Source organism: Misgurnus anguillicaudatus, chromosome 24 (genome assembly GCF_027580225.2).
Source record: "Misgurnus anguillicaudatus chromosome 24, ASM2758022v2, whole genome shotgun sequence".
Taxonomy (NCBI): domain Eukaryota; kingdom Metazoa; phylum Chordata; class Actinopteri; order Cypriniformes; family Cobitidae; genus Misgurnus; species Misgurnus anguillicaudatus.
This window is the reverse complement of record NC_073360.2, coordinates 1,902,357-1,922,486: the sequence shown is the minus strand read 5'-3', so window position 1 is coordinate 1,922,486 and position 20,130 is coordinate 1,902,357. Positions and strand designations below refer to the sequence as shown.

The 20,130-nt window shown below is 37.5% G+C and overlaps 1 protein-coding gene across 2 annotated transcripts in view; it reads right to left on the bottom strand.

Moving 5' to 3' along the window:
- Positions 1 to 20,130, bottom strand: part of dscamb (Down syndrome cell adhesion molecule b) — a 157,508-nt gene that overhangs the window by 51,356 nt on the left and 86,022 nt on the right. For both annotated transcript variants that reach the window (XM_055195610.2, XM_055195609.2), the window contains exons 4-11: positions 16,951 to 17,097; positions 14,634 to 14,912; positions 12,664 to 12,939; positions 11,016 to 11,312; positions 7,741 to 8,013; positions 5,410 to 5,688; positions 5,033 to 5,152; positions 2,984 to 3,163 (exon numbers count right to left, since the gene is read on the bottom strand). In XM_055195610.2, the coding sequence (XP_055051585.1) occupies positions 2,984 to 3,163; positions 5,033 to 5,152; positions 5,410 to 5,688; positions 7,741 to 8,013; positions 11,016 to 11,312; positions 12,664 to 12,939; positions 14,634 to 14,912; positions 16,951 to 17,097 (1,851 nt within the window). The remainder of the gene's footprint in view (positions 1 to 2,983; positions 3,164 to 5,032; positions 5,153 to 5,409; positions 5,689 to 7,740; positions 8,014 to 11,015; positions 11,313 to 12,663; positions 12,940 to 14,633; positions 14,913 to 16,950; positions 17,098 to 20,130) is intronic.

Below are 20,130 nucleotides of genomic sequence, written 5' to 3'. Positions count from 1 at the left end.
TAGAGGCAGTTCGTATCAAGTCACGGTCAAGTTTATTTTAAATCTAAACACACGGCAGGCGCACTCAAATATAGACGCATCTAAAACAAAACTCGTGTTCACAGGCGAGCGCTTTGAGAAGCAGAAGAAAGCAGCGCGTCCTGCGTTGTCCAAGGTTTTAGATGTTTATGGACCCTAACGCAAAAATTACTCCGTGGTCGGAAGTCGAGGTACAATCAACTTGGGCATAAAGCGATGGGGACGTATACCACCAATGGGGCTGCTGTGAGTGCTGTCAGCATAGGGACAGCAACCTTCAACCCGGTGGCATGATAACACCAGCCCTCATGGCCAAAAAAACCAGACCGGCCCATCGGGAATTCTCCCGGTCCTCCCTAGGCCTGGTTTAACCCCAGCAAGCAATTTTGCATTTAAAAGATGTCTAATATCCGTCCAAACGTAGGCCAGATGTCTAGACAAAACAAGACAAAATTTGGGCTGTCAGTGAAAATGTTATAGACGTCTAACCAAAGCCCAAAAAAAAATGAAATAACGTAATCCAAATTACACAACGGAATATCATACATCTCGCAAGCTATTTTGGCAAAAACAGTATATAACCAAATTCAAGTTTATCTTGGCTAGAAGTGGATTACTCATAGCCGGACTATATAGGATCTTTAGTAATATAGACGGTTAAATGATGGCTATTGCTTGCTTGAATAGTTACTATTGCTGCGTAATTAAACAAGGAATAAGTAAAGTCAAAAATTTTAATAACCCACAGACACAGAGTGACTAAGAGAGGAAATGATGGGTTGATAAAATACATACCCCACACACACACAAACAATAGATTACTCAGACCACGCTGCATATGTAGCCTTTAATGCCTTTTATTGTCAGTTTAACGAAGCATATACGAGCAGTTTAGAGATATGTGAGGGTTAAAAAGCATGAAATATGATCCCCTGTGCAGCAGATACTCATTATGGAGACTGTACAGTCAATGCCCTGTGAGCCAAAAATAGGGCAATTTTCATACAGTATAAATAACAGTAAAACTGACTACACTGTAATCACAGATCATTGCAAGTCTTCCAGTGCACACACAGCAAGTAAGCATTGAAATTCTTGTCAATTTGGAGCAGTATTTATGGCTGGGTGGGTATCAAACTATGATAACTCCATTTGTGTTTTCCACTTTGATGGCTATGTTGAATATGATTAGTGTGTGTGGCTTTTATTCCATACAAATGCTGAAGCTACAGCGGCAACTCTGGGTGTACATAATCCATTTCAGCCCTCATTTTATCACCAGTACGGGGGCACCCTGGGAAACTGGGACACGTCGTCATGTTGCCACGCCTGATTGGGCCATCTAGCCCCCCCCCAACACACAATCATACTCATCCAGCCTTATGTGTGCAGCCAGTAGAGTAGAATGAGATATATTCTCTGAGCTGGGAGGGACAATAAAAGTGTGTGTGTGTGTGTGTGTGTGTGTGTGTGTGTGTGGTTGGTGGAGTGCAGCAGGCTGCCATGCTGAAGCAATTCCCCCTTTTTTTGCACAATTGGTCACAGTCTGAGCATGTGCTCTCTGATACTGAAGGCGATAGAGTGTCTCCAAACAAATACAAGAAGCAGGAAGGCAATATAAAGAAAAATAAGATGCAAGCAAACAAACAAACATAAACATATAATGTGCATGAAATATTCTCAGTTCTTCAAATATTGCCACTTAATTTGCACTATTCATCAACAATATTCCGTTTCAGAAACGTATATGGAAAATGTTTACACAATCACCTTGCAAAATGTCTTCCGAATTCTGGGTAATTAAATGTAAGTAATTTTTATACTTTTGTGTTTAATGAGGAGGAGAAATTGTATGTTTTTTTGTCATCATGTACAAATCTGGAAACAGTTGAACTACCATTAGCCAAACAAGGGATTTTTTGAATAAGTAATTCAAATGATCATCTTTTCACCTGCTCTATACTTAAAATGCTCATTGTATACTGTATGCCGGGATATATTGCATAACGTCTCATAACCCCTAAGCTCACTCATTATTATTATTATTATTAATATTATTATTATAGAAAAATATCAAAGTCATCAAAACTATCCCTTACTGCACTGTCAGGAAAAAAACGTCAAAATATGTACCCCAGCTGTCACCATTTTGTTTTCTAAAAGTGTCCTTACTCACTACTACTCACATTGTGAACAAAAATCTCTACAGTGTAAGAAAACCACTTGCATTCGGCCAAATTTTGTGCTAAAAATTGTGCAATGTAAATTGTCAAATTTTATTTGCCAGTGATTAAGTAGGAATAAAAGCAGAGATTTCCTTTCTATGTTTGTTGTGTCATGCCTACATATCAGAACACACAGATTGCTCTGCAGGTAATCATTGTTATTGACTGATGAAATTTCCTGCATAGTCTATTTTAATCTTTTATCCGGTTTGTTTAAATTCCCCAAACAAAATTACCAAATGAAATTCTATGCAAACTAAAAGTTAAAAGGTGCTGTTATAACATCACTGTATCTATCTTTATCCTCTCTCGATTTTCCTTTAATTTTTTTATAAAATCTAGATACATGGTGATATTTAGATTAAAGAGAACTGACATAATATGAACATGGGTGTTATTGCTTTGCTGGATTTCTCTTTTCCATGGCAGAATGGGCATAAATGCTGTGTGGGTTTAATGGAGGGGATGTAAGTCTGCCTGCTCAACAAATAAACAGTTCACCAAGGAGCACAATACTGTACACACAGCAGTCAACAGGGCAGAAAACTGCCCTCAGGCTCACACAGACCCCCCCCCCCACACACACACACACAGGCTTAAGCACAAGAACAAGCTGACAGAAGATACAGTAAGGAATGGATCATACAGTACACAAAGTTGTAACGAACAATCCAATGCACCACATTCACCATACAATATTTAATTTATCTAAAAACATTTCCAGTTTGACAGGGTCTTACTTTTAACGGTGAGGTACATGCTCTTGCTGATGTCGGCTCCCACGTCATTGCTGACCTTACACAAATAAAATCCAGAATCTTCCTCCAGAACGTGTTTTATGAGCAAAGAGCCCTTCTCAAGGAGCTGAATGCGAGAACCAGAATTCAAAGCGATGGGCTGAAACTGAGGTACACCAGCACCTACAAAGAAAGATAGCACAGGAAACATATCAGCATAACATGATTAAAACCACATGAGTGTCCATTAGCATTACTGGACCTAACATGGTAAATATTGTTTCAGATTATGCTGTGTTTACACTTAATGCTTGCTTTATAGGATTTATAAAGGGGAAGTCTGATGTCTGGATTAGGATTAGAGGATACTGTAGGATTGAATAAAATAAAATAAAACCATAACAAGGCAGGCAATTTAATCTGCCAAAACTACACTCTAAAAACAAACGGTGCTATATAGCACCAAAAGTGGTTCTTTGCTCGTAATCATAGAAGAACCGTTTTTAGTACCATATAGCATCGGTGAGGCGCCTGTGTTGCACCTGTGTAGAACCAAATAGGGGCCATATAGCACCACATATGGTTCTACATAGCACTATATGGTTCTGCACAGGTGCTTCACCGGTGCTATATGGCACTAAAAACGGTTCTTCTATGATTACGAGCAAAGAACCACTTTTGGTGCTATATAGCACCGTTTGTTTTTAGAGTGTACAGTCTGGGCAAACAAAAATAACTATATTTAAAAAGCCTGCCTTTAGTGCTTGAAAAAAAGATAAAAAGATCCAGCAATATATATATTTTTTTGGTTTATGTTACATTAATGTTACATTCTGCTTATTTTCAGGTACAGCTAAAAGAATACAGAAAACACATAAGGTGATTGTCATGACAACAGCAAACTTGATGTGGTTGTGATTTTATGCGCTTTTTGACTAGTTATAGTATAAGGCCCTGTGTCCACAAAAGCGTTTTTTACTGAAGTCAGTGCATTTTGTTTTAGTTAAAAAAAATACCGGCAGCTGGTGAAGCAGTTAGTGTTTCGCATTAAACGCTCAATGTATTTTTGTGAATTTTTTGAATATTTTGTTGAAAATTTTAACCAATCACGAGCTTGCTCTAGTAGTGATGTGATTACAGAAAGCGAAGCCCCTCCCATGACGTGAATTTCCGTGTGAATGTCTCGATGACTAGAATTTCACACACGGCTTTCACGCCCAATGAAGCGAGTAAATTCAAACTGTTCAAGCTGCAAACTTGGCCCGGTAGACGCAATTTTGAAGCCTCAAACATGGCTGGTGTGAACCCACGGTAAGGGACAAACCGCGTTGGGCTCGGGGCCCCATGACCTGAGGATTACAGTGTGGGCTTTCCTGGCTGGGCAACAACCCACCGAGGCACCTCACTCCTCCTTAAAAGGGCGTGGCTTCTGCAACGTTGCCCTTACCCTGTGTGTTATGAAACACCCAGTCAAATTCAACTGATGAAAAAATCTAGGAAAAATGGATAGGATTGTCTGTTCTTAAATGCTGGGTGCATGTCTGCTGTCAGCGCTGAAACCATAATACCCCTCCATTCCCTTCATAGTCTACTTTAACCTTTTTAAATCAATATGCACAGCATTTTTGTTGTTGATTTGAAATTCCACATTTCATACAGTAATCCAGCATCTTTGATTATGGTCTTGATGCAAACATACTGCTCACCTTTCCTCATTACACCTAAACTATGTTATTATTACAGCATTGCTGAAATTATGTCTGCATCATATTTGTCTGCTTCATGGATCTTCGATGAAATAGCATGTTAAAAAATTAGGTCCTTTGCCTTTAAATGACATATATTCAAATAATTAAAACAAAAGAATAATAATAATAATAATAATAATAATAATGTATTTATATATTTCGTAACCATTACAAATAATAAGGGTTACAACATAACGTATAGGTCAAAGATCCAGATGATCTTTTTTATGTTTTTGCTTTAATGTTATGGCAATGTACAACTAAAAATGACATAAAATGATACATTTTGTAAATCCTAAAATACCTTTAGAGTGGTTCCACACTATAGTGGGGATTGGGTTTCCCTTTGCTGAACAATTCAGTATTACTGATTTCCCATATATACCATCCTGGTCTCTTGGCTGCACTTCGAAATGCGGTGGAACTGGGTTAAAAACAATCATATTAAAAACATGCATAAGATATCTTTCAATATATACTGTTCAAAATGGATCAACGTTCATCAGAAACATGTTGGTATGAAAAAGCCTTGTCTGGAAGTTTAGACAGGCACATACAGTATAGAGCATTGAAAGAAAGTTTATGTGGGTACCCAATGGTTACAAGGATTTGACTATAAAACGTTTATAGACCTACATAACATGTAAAACTGTAAAAAAATTATTGAATTTGATCTTGAACCTTTAACAATGAGCTGGATACTGTGCTCGACGGCTGCTGCTTCATTGCGGGCAATGCAGGTGTAACTGCCATTATGAATTTCTGACAGGTTTGAAATGCGTAATGAGCTCGTAAAATCTATGTTGTCGATGGTGACCCCTAAGCTGGCATTGATTGGCCGTCCATCTTTGTGCCAGGTAATAGACATGGGCAGGTCACCGGATATGACCACACAGGGGATAAAGACACGCTGACCAATAGAAGCGCTCTGTGAGTCGGAGTGCTGAATCAGAGGGGGCACTAAGAGAAGAAAAGATTACAGAACAGGAAGAGGAAAAGATGAATCACCAGACATTGACAGAAGGAGTTAGATTTTATTTATAAACCCCCAGATTCATAGACAAGGCTTAATGCTAGTCTTAAACTTAAACACAAGTTTGAGCTGTCTCAACTGAGAATAACATCTTAATGTAGCTAAGGCATAGTCCTGGCTTCATCTAAGCCTTGTCTAAAAACCAGGCCAAAATACATTTATTACTTAGGTAGTGTATAGCTATAAGAGTAAATTGCTCTCAAATGGAATTAGGAACTTATACCACACAAAATTGCTCCTGTATACATTAGCTCAGTGATAGAGAACTGTGTTAGCAGTGTTAAGATCATGGATTTGAACCCTGGAAACACACATACTGATAAAAATGTACACCTTGTAATGTACTGTAAGTCTGTAAAGCGTCTGCCAAATGCATAAAAAATGTAATGCAAATATAAATGTTTGCATGAATAATTACATGAATGTCAGTGTATTAAAGAATAAGTCAAAACCAACACAATCTCATGGCAATTTATATGGATTTTACGAGGTGACTAATTCGTACAACCATATTTGTTAATTTTTATATGATTCACTTTCTATGAATAAGCCAACTCGTAAAATATGTCCTGTGAGATCAGGCTGTTCAAGACACAATTACAATTAACCAACTAAGATATACTTCAGGGCATGTATTAAACAGTTACCAAACTAAAGCCGGTGGATGCTGTGATAAATTATAATTCGTAAATTGTTTATAATTAAAACATATGAAACACAAATGACCACTTGCCCTAAATAAGAACACTACAGCTGATATTTAAATGCTGTGCTCCTGTATAGCTCAGTGGTAGAGCATTGCATTAGCAGCGCAAAAGGTCATAAGTTGGAACCAGTTGAACACACATACTGATAAAGAAATGTATACCTTGTAATGCACTGTAAGTCGCTTTAGATAAAAGCATCTGCCAAAGGTGTAAATGTTCATGCTTATTATCATTTATTAAGTATAAATATACTTTCGTTATATAGATCAGTGGTTCTAAAAAAATTTGGCATGCGGCCCCCCTCGTGTACGGTGCATTCCCTTGCGCACAGATACAAAAATATGATCATTTATATACTTTTGACACGGTAGTAACTGTCCTAAATGAATTACTGGCTAAGCATGAAATAACTACTGAGCAAATGTTATTTGCTTAATAAAATTTTATGCAGAAATACTACACTATAACAAAAGATGAGAGGTTAGCGACTTAACAAACAGCTCAGAACACCATCAGTATGAACTAGCAGACAGACCATATGTGATCACACATGTACAATTACAATTGTCGTTTACAATAATAAGGCCCCATTCGGCCTTCGTAACAAGTTATTACAGCTCCAAATCTAGACATTTAACAGAGACCGAGGCGTAATGTGAACTAATGAGGGAAGAAATAGTAAAAAGAATGACGAAAAAGAAGACTATAAAAGGGTTCTTTCGTCTCCTAGTAAATTCAGCATAATGTGATCTCTGGGGACTTCACAACCGCAGTGCGAGTCAGCCTGTCGCGTTTGAGAATCAATGAGTTAAAATAACATTGAAATAAAGCAGTACTTCAGCGCTTATTTAATTCACAACAAAATGGGGATAATGGACTCTAGGGATTCCCTCCGCACGCTTCAGAATTTTAAGCATGAATGGAGCAAATTAGCAAACTCAATCACATCAGGGGTTTTTATGACTCTCAACTCACTAAAACAGAAGCTTCCTTTATTATTACATAACAACGGGATAAAATATTTGCTTTTTAACCACTTAACTGCAAAAACATACATTTAGCATTATATGGTTTGTAGGAGCTAAGTCTTTGTTTATGTCATGTTGGAGTTATGGTAATTAGTGTTTATACAAGTGAAGTGAGCATCAGAACATGTCATTTCAGAATTTGTAACTTAATTCAATTTGGCATTGTATCGACGCAGCTTTACAATAAGTGCAGGCAAATAAAAATGAGTCATGACATACTACTATACATATAGCTGTCACATACCTTTCACTGTTACATGGACACTCCTGTGAATTTGTTTATGTGGATCTACCAGCACATAGCATGTGTACTCTCCTTCGTCTGAGTTTTGCACATTGGAAAGCTTCAGTGTGCCGTTATTTTCAAAGGCACGCTGGCGGTGGTTAAATGGGAGCAGATTAGAATCTTTATACCACTTAATAGAGTAGTAAGGGTAACCAATGACACGACAGTGAATGTACGAGTCCCTCCCAGCAATGGCAGTGACATTTTTCATTGGTCGAATACTGGCAGGACCTGTAATGAGAAATAGAGGTCAGTATACACTTTTTTTTTTTTTAGATCAAATGATAGGCCTATGAAGTGATTGTCAAATGTATCATATGTCACACACTGCTCTATATACTGTATAGTGAGCTTCACAACGACTTCACTGCAGACAAAACATAACCCTGACAAAACCAAAATACTGCGACCAAAGCTGTGACCAATCATTAAAAGTAGGACTAGTGCCTTTATTTGACTTTCTGTCTATCTATTGCAAAGTTCTCCTGCAGTTTGTGACCTGATGGTCTTATACTTGGCAAATAAGTGTCTGACTTGTGACCAGACCAAAGAACAGTAGACACAACAAAGGTCATCAGCATATATCTCTCTCTTAGGCTTGCCATGAGACTTATCATGCCTTAAAAAGTGCACTCATGTGCTGCTTACATGACAATCTCCAATTTATCTGATGGAAAGGTCCCTATAGGAAGGATATCAGAATATCTAGGTACCAAGTCAGTGTCCAGTTCTAGTTAAGCAGGACAACATACTAGTGGCTTTTTTACAGTATGTAAACTATCAAGGGAGTTTATGCTCCCTTTGCCTATACCTCATTACTCGGGCAGTGCTTCTATGATTAAGAGTATGGCCTTCTTGCAATCAGCACACATTATGGGGATGATGAGCATTGCAGAAGATCTTCTGTCCAAAGGTTGTCTGCCACAAAGAAGGTAAACTATCCCTTAAAGAAAATTATAAGCTTCATCCATTCATTCCTCTTCACTTCTAGAGGTACAGTAAGGGTACTATTTGGCCTAATGTCTAATAAAGCCTTAACGATTTATGTTGACCAGACTCCGTTAGTTGCACAGATTAGCTTTATGTGTGCTTTGGGGAGAAAATAATGGGCAGGCCTCTCTCCAAACAACTTTTGTTTCATTTGATTGTGGACATTTCTCAATCAAATACCCTTTCTCTTCTTGTGGTTGCCAACAAGTTATCTAAGATACAACCTTGTCCAGGGACCTTGTTTATAAAGCGTGCATACACTCAGATTCGATCATAGAGTGTCTGTGCGCAAAAATCCACGGCAACGTTCGTATTTATAACAAAACCTCTTTGAAGTTAAAAAGTGATTAGGCCATGTCAGGGTCTAAGCAGATTTACGCACTTTTTCTTGTCTGAGTGCTGCAGGTTTTTGGTAATATAAGCCATTCGTGCTGCTCGAAAAGCAGGTGAAACATTGACAGGTGCTCTTTCATATCTCCATGACATTAATCCGACATCATTCAAATGTGGATATCTGAAACTGTTCAGCTGTGCACAATTTCAAGATCATTTGCAATTTATAAATTTCACATCTAAAAGTGAGGCGTATGCATGTTTTTTGTATGTACATTCTATGAATCATACGCGCTTTTGAGAAATGTTTGTAAGATCAAATCTAGGGCAGTTTCTAGACAGCATTTTATAAATGAGGCCCCAAAGGTCAATGGATTGCTCTACTTGAACTAGCTGAAAAGGTGCTTTAAAAATGTTCAAATAGAATTTTCTTAAAGCTTTCAATTAAATGAAATAGTAGTTGTGCTGTTTTCATTCTTCACATGCTATCGGAAATTTGCTAATTCCCACTTCTAAAGTCGTGATTACGAGCTTGTTGTGTTTGGGTGCTTTGTTGTTGGAAAAAAATGTACATATATTTACTGCTTTAAAGACAAGACAATAAAGCAGTTTCGGATAAAAACTAATAAAGCATACCTGCCACAGCAGAAATTGTTCTCCCATCTGCCTTTTTTAAAGTTCGAGGACTGCCCATCTCAGGAATTTGGGTAATAAAATTAGTTCCGAACTTTCCAGAGGTAAACACAACACCAGAAGGTGTTCATAGGGAACTCATATTTACAATAATTCCAGTAGCACATGAAGTAAGCATTAACTCTTTTCCCGCCATTGATGAGTTATCTCATCTATTAAGAGAAAACATTTGCATAAAAACGTGTTCCTGATAAGTTTTTATGGTTATCTGTAATGCCGTGATTATCTCCAATTACCAAATTTATAAAAAATACTGAAGCAAAAAAATTATTTACTCATTTTAAAATCTGTGAATGTTTTGATAATCATCCTGAATCTGATCTCTAACAAAATTCTTTCACAAAAATGCAAATTTGTATTTTTTAAGAAAAAAAAATATATTTAGGAGTTTATAGGCAGAAAAATCAATATATATAAGTTGTTTATTTTTTGTTTGAAAGAAGAGGGTCTGTTCTTTCATCTGATATATTTGTATGTTTATATATTTTTGGAAGAAAATTATCCTGGAAGGCATTTTGTGAAACTTTTGTGAAAATCACAAAAAAAATGCTGCCAGCAACTTTTCAAACAATGGCTGGCGGGGAATGAGTTAAGGTATGTCATAATATCCTTTCTTTCTCATTAGAGTAACAGTATCTCATAAAATCCATGAACTCTTGAGGCTGAGTGCGATTTGAGGTGATGCGAGCAATTATGGCTGCCGGCAATGCAACAAAGTCAAGCAGAGTTGTCTTCAAATGTGCTCCATCATCTCAGTGGCTCTCGCTGAAATGGCACATAACCACTTTAAAAGTAAACAACCAGCCTGATGCCATTTTTGGCCATGGGCAGTTTTGGGCACAGAAGTTTTTGAGCTCATAACCTGACTCACGTGACTTGGCCGCAATCCCACTCTGTCACTCTGAAGATGAAGGAAAAAGAAGTTCACAGTGAAGAAGCCAAGTCACTTTACTGTTTGTCGGTACTATTTGACTGCATTATCACCAACAGATCACATGACCTCCACTGCTTACCCTAATAATTTCAAGTAACTCTTTGCTACAAATAACCAACCTTTAAGCTAGTATGACTAAATCAATTCTTACACTAAATAAACTCTTTCTACATGTACTGCATACACACAATAAAACAACAATCAGTAGCATATAGACAGAAATGATTGTGAGTGGTAATCATGTGGTGTTGGTGTGTTTTTGAGGAGCTGATCTGACAAGCACCTCTTACGTTTATTCGAGCCTGGTAGGAGACCGATCCGGCCGAGTTGTTGCAGGTGCAGCGGTAGACGCCACCATCGCTGACCTGCGTGTGGGACACATTCAGGTAGCTGAGCACATTCCCTTCGGTGGTGATGATGCGATCCATGCGGTGGCTGCTGTCCTTGATGACAGGGTCATCGTCCAGGGTCCATGTGACAGTGGGGAGGGGCGTCCCTTTCACGTGACAAACCAAAGAGATGGGCTCGTTCGGGCTCACCACCTTCTCACTAAATGCGGAGAGGATCTTTGGCGTCCCATCTAGAAATTTGGTAAATAGCGATATTTAAGGTATTATATGTTATTTATCTGTCCGGCGATTGATTTTAAAGAACAGAAGTACTTTAATATTGTTATTTGGGTATTGAGACAAATATGTGTGCTAAGGATTTGTGCCATAGTTGATGTCACAGAGAAAAACAAAAATTACACTAATACCATGTATTGTATATTGTATTTGTATTCCATATTTTCCTGTTTTCTTTTCCATATATAGCTGCTTTGCAACATTGTGAAAAGGGCTATACAAGTCAATTTGAATCGAATTTAACCAAATTGTGGTACTGTAACAGCAAGTTTATGTATGCAGAATGCCATTTTAGAGCTTAAATCGGTGGTCTTCACTATTTTTTTCATAAGAGCCACACTAATAGGACAATAGTAGAGCCACTTTTACTGCAAAGTATCAAAAGTTACATACAGTCATAAATAGCATGTCTGCTTATCAATCTGTCGTCCCTGAACACACAATATGCAATGCAATAAATAGAAATGGGGGGGTGGCATTTTTTATCATTTACCAGTCAAATTTGTATCTGAGACAAGATGATTTACCTTAATGACAAAAACAAGATTACTGTCACATTTGTGTGTGGAGGGACGAGGAATATCCAAACATATAAACTTGAATAATACAAAACCAATAAACAGGCAGACTGGCACAGAGAATACTCATACATAACATTAACAAGATTGGACCATGACTAGACACAGGCAGGCATATAAATACAAGGACTAAAGAGTAACTAAGCAAGAAACAGGCGAGGATGATTATCAAACAAATGTGAAACAGGTGAAGACGATGAACACAGGGGCTAGACTATGACAATTACCTTAATTTTACTAGGCATTGCATTTTTATATTTTATAGTATGACACTTGGCAGAAAACAGCTGTGCTTTCAGGCTTGGGAAATCTTTACACTCTGATCATCCATGCATTTTTAAATGCATTATAGATTATCAATATCCTCTTCATACATTTCTGTGGCGATAAGACACAGTTGCCCATATTTTCTGTTGTAGGTAGCGCATAGTGATACTGATCTGACTTAATCAGCATTAAAACGCATGCACAGTAACACAATTGTCCATTGCATTGAACAATAATAAAGCTAGATTAAAGCAAATTAAAATAATAAAAAAGTTGAAATTGTATTATGTCACATGCAATCTCATACATATACGGTATGCAAGCGTTCACCACACTTGCCAAGGGCCGGTAACACACTTTCTTTTTGTCCACAAATATTTGTTAGCAGCCATAAAATCAATATTTCCAGATTTATTTAATTAAATTATTTTTCATTAGACATGTACATAGATGGACTCACCCTCTAAAATGACCTGTACTAAATCTTGGGTGGACATCTTGCCATTTCGGGCAAAGCACTGATAAGCACCGCCATCACTCTTGGCCATTCCCTCCATCACCAGGTTTTCATTGCTGATGCCCGTGATGCGCACGTTTATACCGGGATAAATCTTCTCACTATTTCTGTACCAGGTGATGTCATACTCATCAGAGCCAGTCACACTGCAGAAGAGAGACACTTGGCTACCCACGCTGCCCCTCACTTTTCGCGGGCTTACCACTGCTTTCAGAGGCTCTGGGGGCGAATGAAACAAACACATCAATACACCACTCAAAAATTTGAATGTATGTGTACACACTATAGTTCACATAGTTCACAATAAAGATAATAGTTCATTGTAGCAGGACCTCCATATATTGTGATGCACCTTTAGTAGACCTATTTTGTTTCGTATTAGTGTCTTAAAGGTATCAAAACCTCAGGATCATAAAGAAAAACCTTGGGTTACGCTTCATTTTTCATATTTAGTTGACTAAAAGAAAAGCTGCAATTACTGTACAAGCTTAAGAGTATTAGTTAAGTGTTAATAGACTGTTAGACGTATGGTTAAAACCGGAGTCCACGATGTTTGAAAAACGCTTTGGAAAAGGAGAAAGGCCGACTACCAAAACAGACTTGTAGTCAATCAGCAGTAAGGAGCGTGTCTACTAACCGTCATCGTTGCCTGGGTTGCGTATGTGTGGGGCGGGTCTATCAACAGAAGGTCCAGATTCTATTGGGGTAGGGGCGTGTTTGTTTAGGTGATTTCAAATATCAACATTGGCTTTCAAACATCGTGGACTCCGCCTTTAAGATAGGGGTTAGTATGGAATAATATTCCACACATTATCAAAAAGGAATTGCAAATGGCACCTGCAACTGCGTTTCCCACCCGTGGGTGCAAACACCGCGACCCAACTCAAACGCAAATGCAAACTGCCTGCATCTTTCTTTACTAGCAAGTTAATAAACAGTGCTTAAGCTTATTTGGTTAATAATTGCTGAAATATAACAGAGGTATTATATAATTTAATGTATAATTTTTTTTCCTGGGTTATCAACACTGCGATTGACAAGATTAAGTACAGGCATTGGAAACGCAAATGCAAAGAGGATTGCGATTTCATTTGAGTTTTGTCAAGATCCGTACGCGACGCTAGAGGAAGTGAAATAGCAAATTATGAATTGCAATTGAAATTGAAATATGGCATAAGTCGAAACTTTGATTTTACATTTGAAATTTGGCATATATTGTACATTCGCGTAAACGGAAATGCAAACAATTTGCATTTGAATTAAGTCACAGTTTTTACACCCACAAGTAGGAAACGCAATTGAAAATACCATTTGCAATTCCTTTTTAATAATGTCCGGAATATCATTCCATAGGCCTTAGGTTTAGTAGAGTAAGAATTTGATCTAGGATTTTTTTACAAAGTTACAAAGCAGACACATACACAAATTGCTTATCTTACAGATACAGATTTTTATCATTCATTACTCTCATTTTTGTAAGTCTCCACTACACTTCCTGTAAACAACAAGTTCTTGACATATCTCAATTCGATTCGGACAGTGAAGACCACAGTCACACAAGCATGAAGTGAAGAATATACACCAATGATGTTCAGTACTATCTGCTTTGTAACGTTGAATGAACCCATATCAACATAAGGGAAAACAAGCGCCTTCAGTGCTTCTAGTGGACACTTCAACAAAAGGATGCAGCGATACAGTACTGTATGTATCTGGAGCAATGTATTTCAGGTTGTGCAGAAATGTAGGCAGAGGTACATAATTTCATAATTTAGCCTGCGTAGCAAATACCAGTTGATGTGTAGGTACAATGTTCCCTACAGTCAACAGAATGTTAGGGGACCATCAAAATAAAATGATAAAAAGCCTTGACTAACATTAGCAAGGCAAATAAAATGTAAACATGAACTTACGTTTGACCACCAATCGTCCGACTACTTTGGCATTCCCGAAGCTGTTCCACACCTCACACACATAACTGCCTGCATCACTGGGTCGTGTGGCCTCGATAAGAAGACCTAACACACTCTGATGGTAGCGACTGTCTGATTCTAAGGGGCTGTTGTCCCTCAGCCAGCGGTACCTGGGTGGGGGGTGACCGGATGCTTTACAAGGGAGCTCCACCCGATGACCCACCATAACCTCCCTCCGTTCAAATCCATCCAGAATTACTGGAGCGGAGTCCACAGGTTCTGAAAGAGAATGAGAAAAGTGGTGTTTTATGCATAACTGATGTTTCTTAACTCTTTCCCCGCCAGCGTTTTTTTTTCTTTCTTTTTTTAAGTTGCCAGCCAGCACCAGCATTTTTATGATTTTCACAAAAGTTAAATGCCTTCCAGAACATTTTCTTCTTCAAATATATAAACATACAATATATCAAATAAAATAACAGATTTTGATGACTGAAATATCACGTCCATAATGCTAGAATTGCTCATTTATGTTAACATACAGCAACGTAGAAATATAAACTAAACATCCTGGGCCTAAACCATGAAAATGGTTAAACAAACTCAGGGTTACAAGATTAGTTTCAACTTGACAAAATCAAGCCAATGTGACCAGGCCATGTTGGTGCAAGCTATTTTCATGGTACCCAAAACCCAGGATTTGCACAAACTAATCCTTAACTTACCTGGCTAACTAACTAAACCGGCTTTATGGTATAGACCCCTGATCCCCTAGCATGAGTATATCACTGTAATAGTATTTCTGCATTTACAATAAGCTGGGGATAGTTGAAGCCTAGTGGTTAGAGAGTCAGGTTTGAGTCTCACAGCTGGTGGGTTGTGACTGTGGTGCCCTTGAGCAAGACACCTTACCCTTATTGTTTCCCGGGTGCTGGGATAGCTGCCCAGTGCTCTGTTTGTGTTCATGACTTGCTTTGTGTGTGTGTGTGTGTGTTCACTACTCACTGGCATAGGTTGAATGCAGAGTTCACATTTGACAAGCTTGTCACTTTCAGCTCCATAAATATTGGAACAAAGGGCACTTTTTTGACTGTTTATACCAATATTAATTCCAGTTACAGTTATATAATGAATATTGGGACACGCTTAGATCGGTGTATGATCACATTATCCTTTGTTATAAACATCCAAACAAGCTCACTAGTGTTTTTTTTTTTCTCAGAATGTACCAAATTGTTGATCTGGCCACTACTTATTTTCCTCCTATCTGACTGATGGATTTGTTGGGCTTTTAAACCTAAATATGGTCTGTATCACTTGCTTGGGGATCTCCCTGTACACAAGGTGTGGGTTCAGAGCCACAGCTTCCAAATGGAAATGCCACACTTAAAATCAACTCCAGACCTATAACATCCTTCATTTATGAGGGAAATTATTAAATAAATAGACAATGCATGTCCAAAAAAATAGCTTTAGGCCTCTTTAAAAGGTGAAGTTACATATTAATGTTATTCCTAAATCTGGATGGGAATACCCTCTTAGTAAAGCTGAGAGTGTGCACTTTGAGGCCAATACTATATGACTGTAACTGGAATAAATGTACAGTGGATTCAAGCTGTACACTATCTGCACACATGTTTTCTAGGAACCCATGACCTTTTAACTGCTAATGCAATGCTTCACCAGCTTAAAGGAACAGTAAATTTATATAAATTAATCATAAAATGGCCCTGATATGTCACTAGACATTAAGAAATCATTTTCATTTCAAATACTTATATCACTGACAACAGTGGTCTAGTCAGGATATTGTCATTTAAAAAGTGGAGTTGCAGCCCTCAACTGATGTTTATGTTGTCATTTTGTGTATTGGCCACCAGTTGTGAGATTGCAGTACCAGTTTTAGCCACAGGTTTTGTGATTGCAATACCTGTTTTGGCCACAATTCTACATACAGTTCCTTTAAGACATATCTAACATTGACCTTTTTGTCATTTTTCTAAGAACACACACAACTAAACATCTACATAGGGAAGCTTTGATTGATTTGCATTTGAAAGCTTTTTTGAAAATGTGTCAAATAATTGAGAAATAAATAAATCATTTATTTTGAGTAACAATGTCTTGTAGCTACAGTATACTTACAATATGGTATGGCCACTCGTTCCATATTGTTCAATGATTTTGTATTTAAATGAACATCATAAAGTTAACAATGATAGTAATAACAAAATGATGTTTTATAAAATTTTGCAGCCCTGCAACTGTCCACAGATTTATGAGTGAAAGAGGTGAGGAAATCAACGCAAAGGTTCCTTACCTGATAAAAGTAGTCGGGCACTGTTGCTCTGTCTGGTCTCCCCTGTGTATCGATGCCGCGTGGTACAGCGATAAATATTCACCGCATCCTCTGACTGCACATCCAGAATATACAAGGCCCCCGTGGATGTAATGAGATATCTTGATCCTGGGAAAGAGACACATAAAACGAAACAGAAACGAGAGTCATTTTCTATCCACAATTAACTCCGGTACCATTTTCCGTACTATTTAATTCCAAAAAGAAAAACAGATGTATGTAAAACATTTCTTTCTTTCGTCAGATGAGAGAATGCGCATGTGATGTCTCTTTGAAGTCAGCTCTGGCAGACCCGAGGGAACAAAGTATTGAACTATTGGACGTGACTGCTTTGCAACTGAGCCTATCACTCAGTCAGCCGCCCCAAGCTCAAAACAGAAAAAGCGTTTCAGTGTTACAATTAGGATGATACGTTCTTATAGTCTCATTCATTTATTATTTTTAAGATTATATTGCTTACAGTGAAATGATAAATGAACAGAAATGATTGTGATGCAAAGGGTTGAGAAAAGAGAGAGAGAGGAAGTCAGAAAAAGGAAAGAGAGGGAGAGACAACGTCTGCAGGTTTTGCAAGCATTGACCTAGTTAGACATGAGAGTCCAGGATTTGATACCCTGGAGGGGGTTATAGTACCTAGTTTACATGCAGTCGTGAGAGACTTGCTACCAGCAATGCAAACAGACAATGCACGCTGTTGTTACATATATATGTTTTATAATGCTGTTAACGCATTTTAATTAATCGAGTGGGGTCAATAATGTACCTATAAAGTATCTCTCAGAAGAATATCTTTTGAATTATTAACTCACTCCCCGCCAGCCATTTTTTGTGATTTTCACAAAAATTTCCCAAAATGCCTTCCAGGAAAAAATTCTTCTAAAAATATATAGGGGCGGTTTCCCTGACAGGGATTAGACTAGTCCTAGACTAAAACATTTTTAAGAGCTGTCCAAACTGAAAACAACTTGAATTTACATATCTTAAAATACATCGGTGCCCATTGTTCTGCCTCAAAATGCACACAAGTAATGTTTTTAGTATGCCATATTTCTTAAAACTAGTTATATTTCCTAATTAATCTAAGGCCTAGTCCTGGATTAAGCTAATCCCTGTCCGGGAAATTGCCCCATAAAGATACAAATATACCAAATGAAAGAACAGACCCTCTGCTTTCAAACAAACAATAAACAAACAAAACGGGGAAAAAATGTTTTATACTGTCTATTATTTTTTCTCTGCTTACTCTTAAATATGGGTATTTTTCTTTAAAAATATTTTTTTTTATCAAAAAGCTGAAATAATTAAATTTTTGTGAAGGAAGTTTGTTAGAAATATTCAGAACGATTATCAAAACATACACAGAGTTTAAAATTAGTAAATATTTTTATTTGCTTCAGTATTTTATAAATTGGGTAAGTGCATCTAGTGGATTGCAGTATTGCAGATTAACATAAAAATGTATCAGGAACACATTTTACGAGTGGGCTAATTTGTATGAATTTGTTTGAAGTGAATCATACAAAAGTGTGCAATTATTAGACCCAACATCACAGAGGCAAAAGCAAATTGTACAAAAACATAGAAACTGCCATGAGATTATGTTGGAACTGGCCTAAGGAAACATTTTACAAACTCATTTGCACCGTGCACTCTTCTTTTTAGTATGGTGCGTTAATTTATATAGTTATTTCAAGAGACCACGATTCACACTCTTTAAAAATGTTATCTTGCATCTTACATCAGGGGGACAAAACATATGAAGCGCTTCACAGACATTAGAATCATTTTGCCAGTCAGACACTTATCAAATAGTGAACCTCAAAAGAAGATTGTCTCAGTTGACCATCTAATAGCATGATAACTGATGTCTTGTGCTGATGCTTCACACGGGTGACAGAAGGTCGGGCAACATGTTCCTAGCTAATCAATGCTAAATCCAGGCCCCAGACTGCCTGTTCCTCAAGGGATGAGAGCATTAATCTGGGATGATTAAGGTCAGGGTTCCTGTTTAAACTTGGATTTCTTAACCAGCTCACTACATCCCCATGCCACCCAGCACACATAGTCGCAATATATCATAAGCACTGAAAAGTGTCACAAGGACATTAAATGACTAGACTTGTCATGAACACATCCTGGACATATTTTACTTTCAAAGTGATCTATAAAAAAAACAAAAAACATTCTCACACTATGACAAATGTTGGACAAACCCAACTATCGGGTTAAAATAGACCTATGCTTGGTCTGAAACAAGGAAATGTACCAAAGAAACAGAGAAAAACTGCATTTGCATTAACCACAATCGCTATAACCATATTTTTCTCTCTCATCATCTCATTTGTCTTTCACTCATTGCTCTTTATCCAATGCCCCTCTCCAATTCTTAGCATGAATAATTCAATTACAGTGCAACCCCAGTAGTGCATCAACACAGTAACCTTTACCATTTCACAACCATGTCCAAGATTTGTCAGGAACGCCACTGGAAAACATCCAAGACGTCCTGCGTGTATAAATGAACTACAACAAGCTTATGAACCTTGGTGCCATGCGCATACCTACTATCTTCAAACATTTCTCTGTGCGTTTCATAACTCTGTGTGAGTTGCGTTTGTGCTTGTGTCATTCAACCAAATAGGCAGGCGCTCATATTTCCTCAATAAATTATTAATTTTTTTGCAAACCATGGAAATTGGTCATTTATATTTTAAAAGGTTAAATATATTGTGTATGATGTGCCATATAAAATAATCACACATGTTGAGAAAACCTAAAACTGCATTCTTTGTGCATGAATTACTCTAGAAATGTAACCCTTTTGACTTTATTAATTAATGTGTTCAGGTGTTATTGTGCACTGTTTCTCAGAAAGAAGAAACATTGTTTGTGTTGGTGATATTTCTGTAAAATATAGTGACTTATTGGTACCACCTCAATTTTCCTTTTCTGCTGTGGTAGGCTACTGGTATTTGTAGAGTAAATCTAATACAGTCTGTCCTTACTGTAAGTCTTGCCGTAATCTACCTTTATAAAGTAGTAAAGGTAGATTATAATTTTTTTTTTTAATAAAAAGGTTTAAAAGAAAGTCTGGCCAGAATATGTCAAGATGTTTAAATGGTGAACTTGACCTTCCTCTAA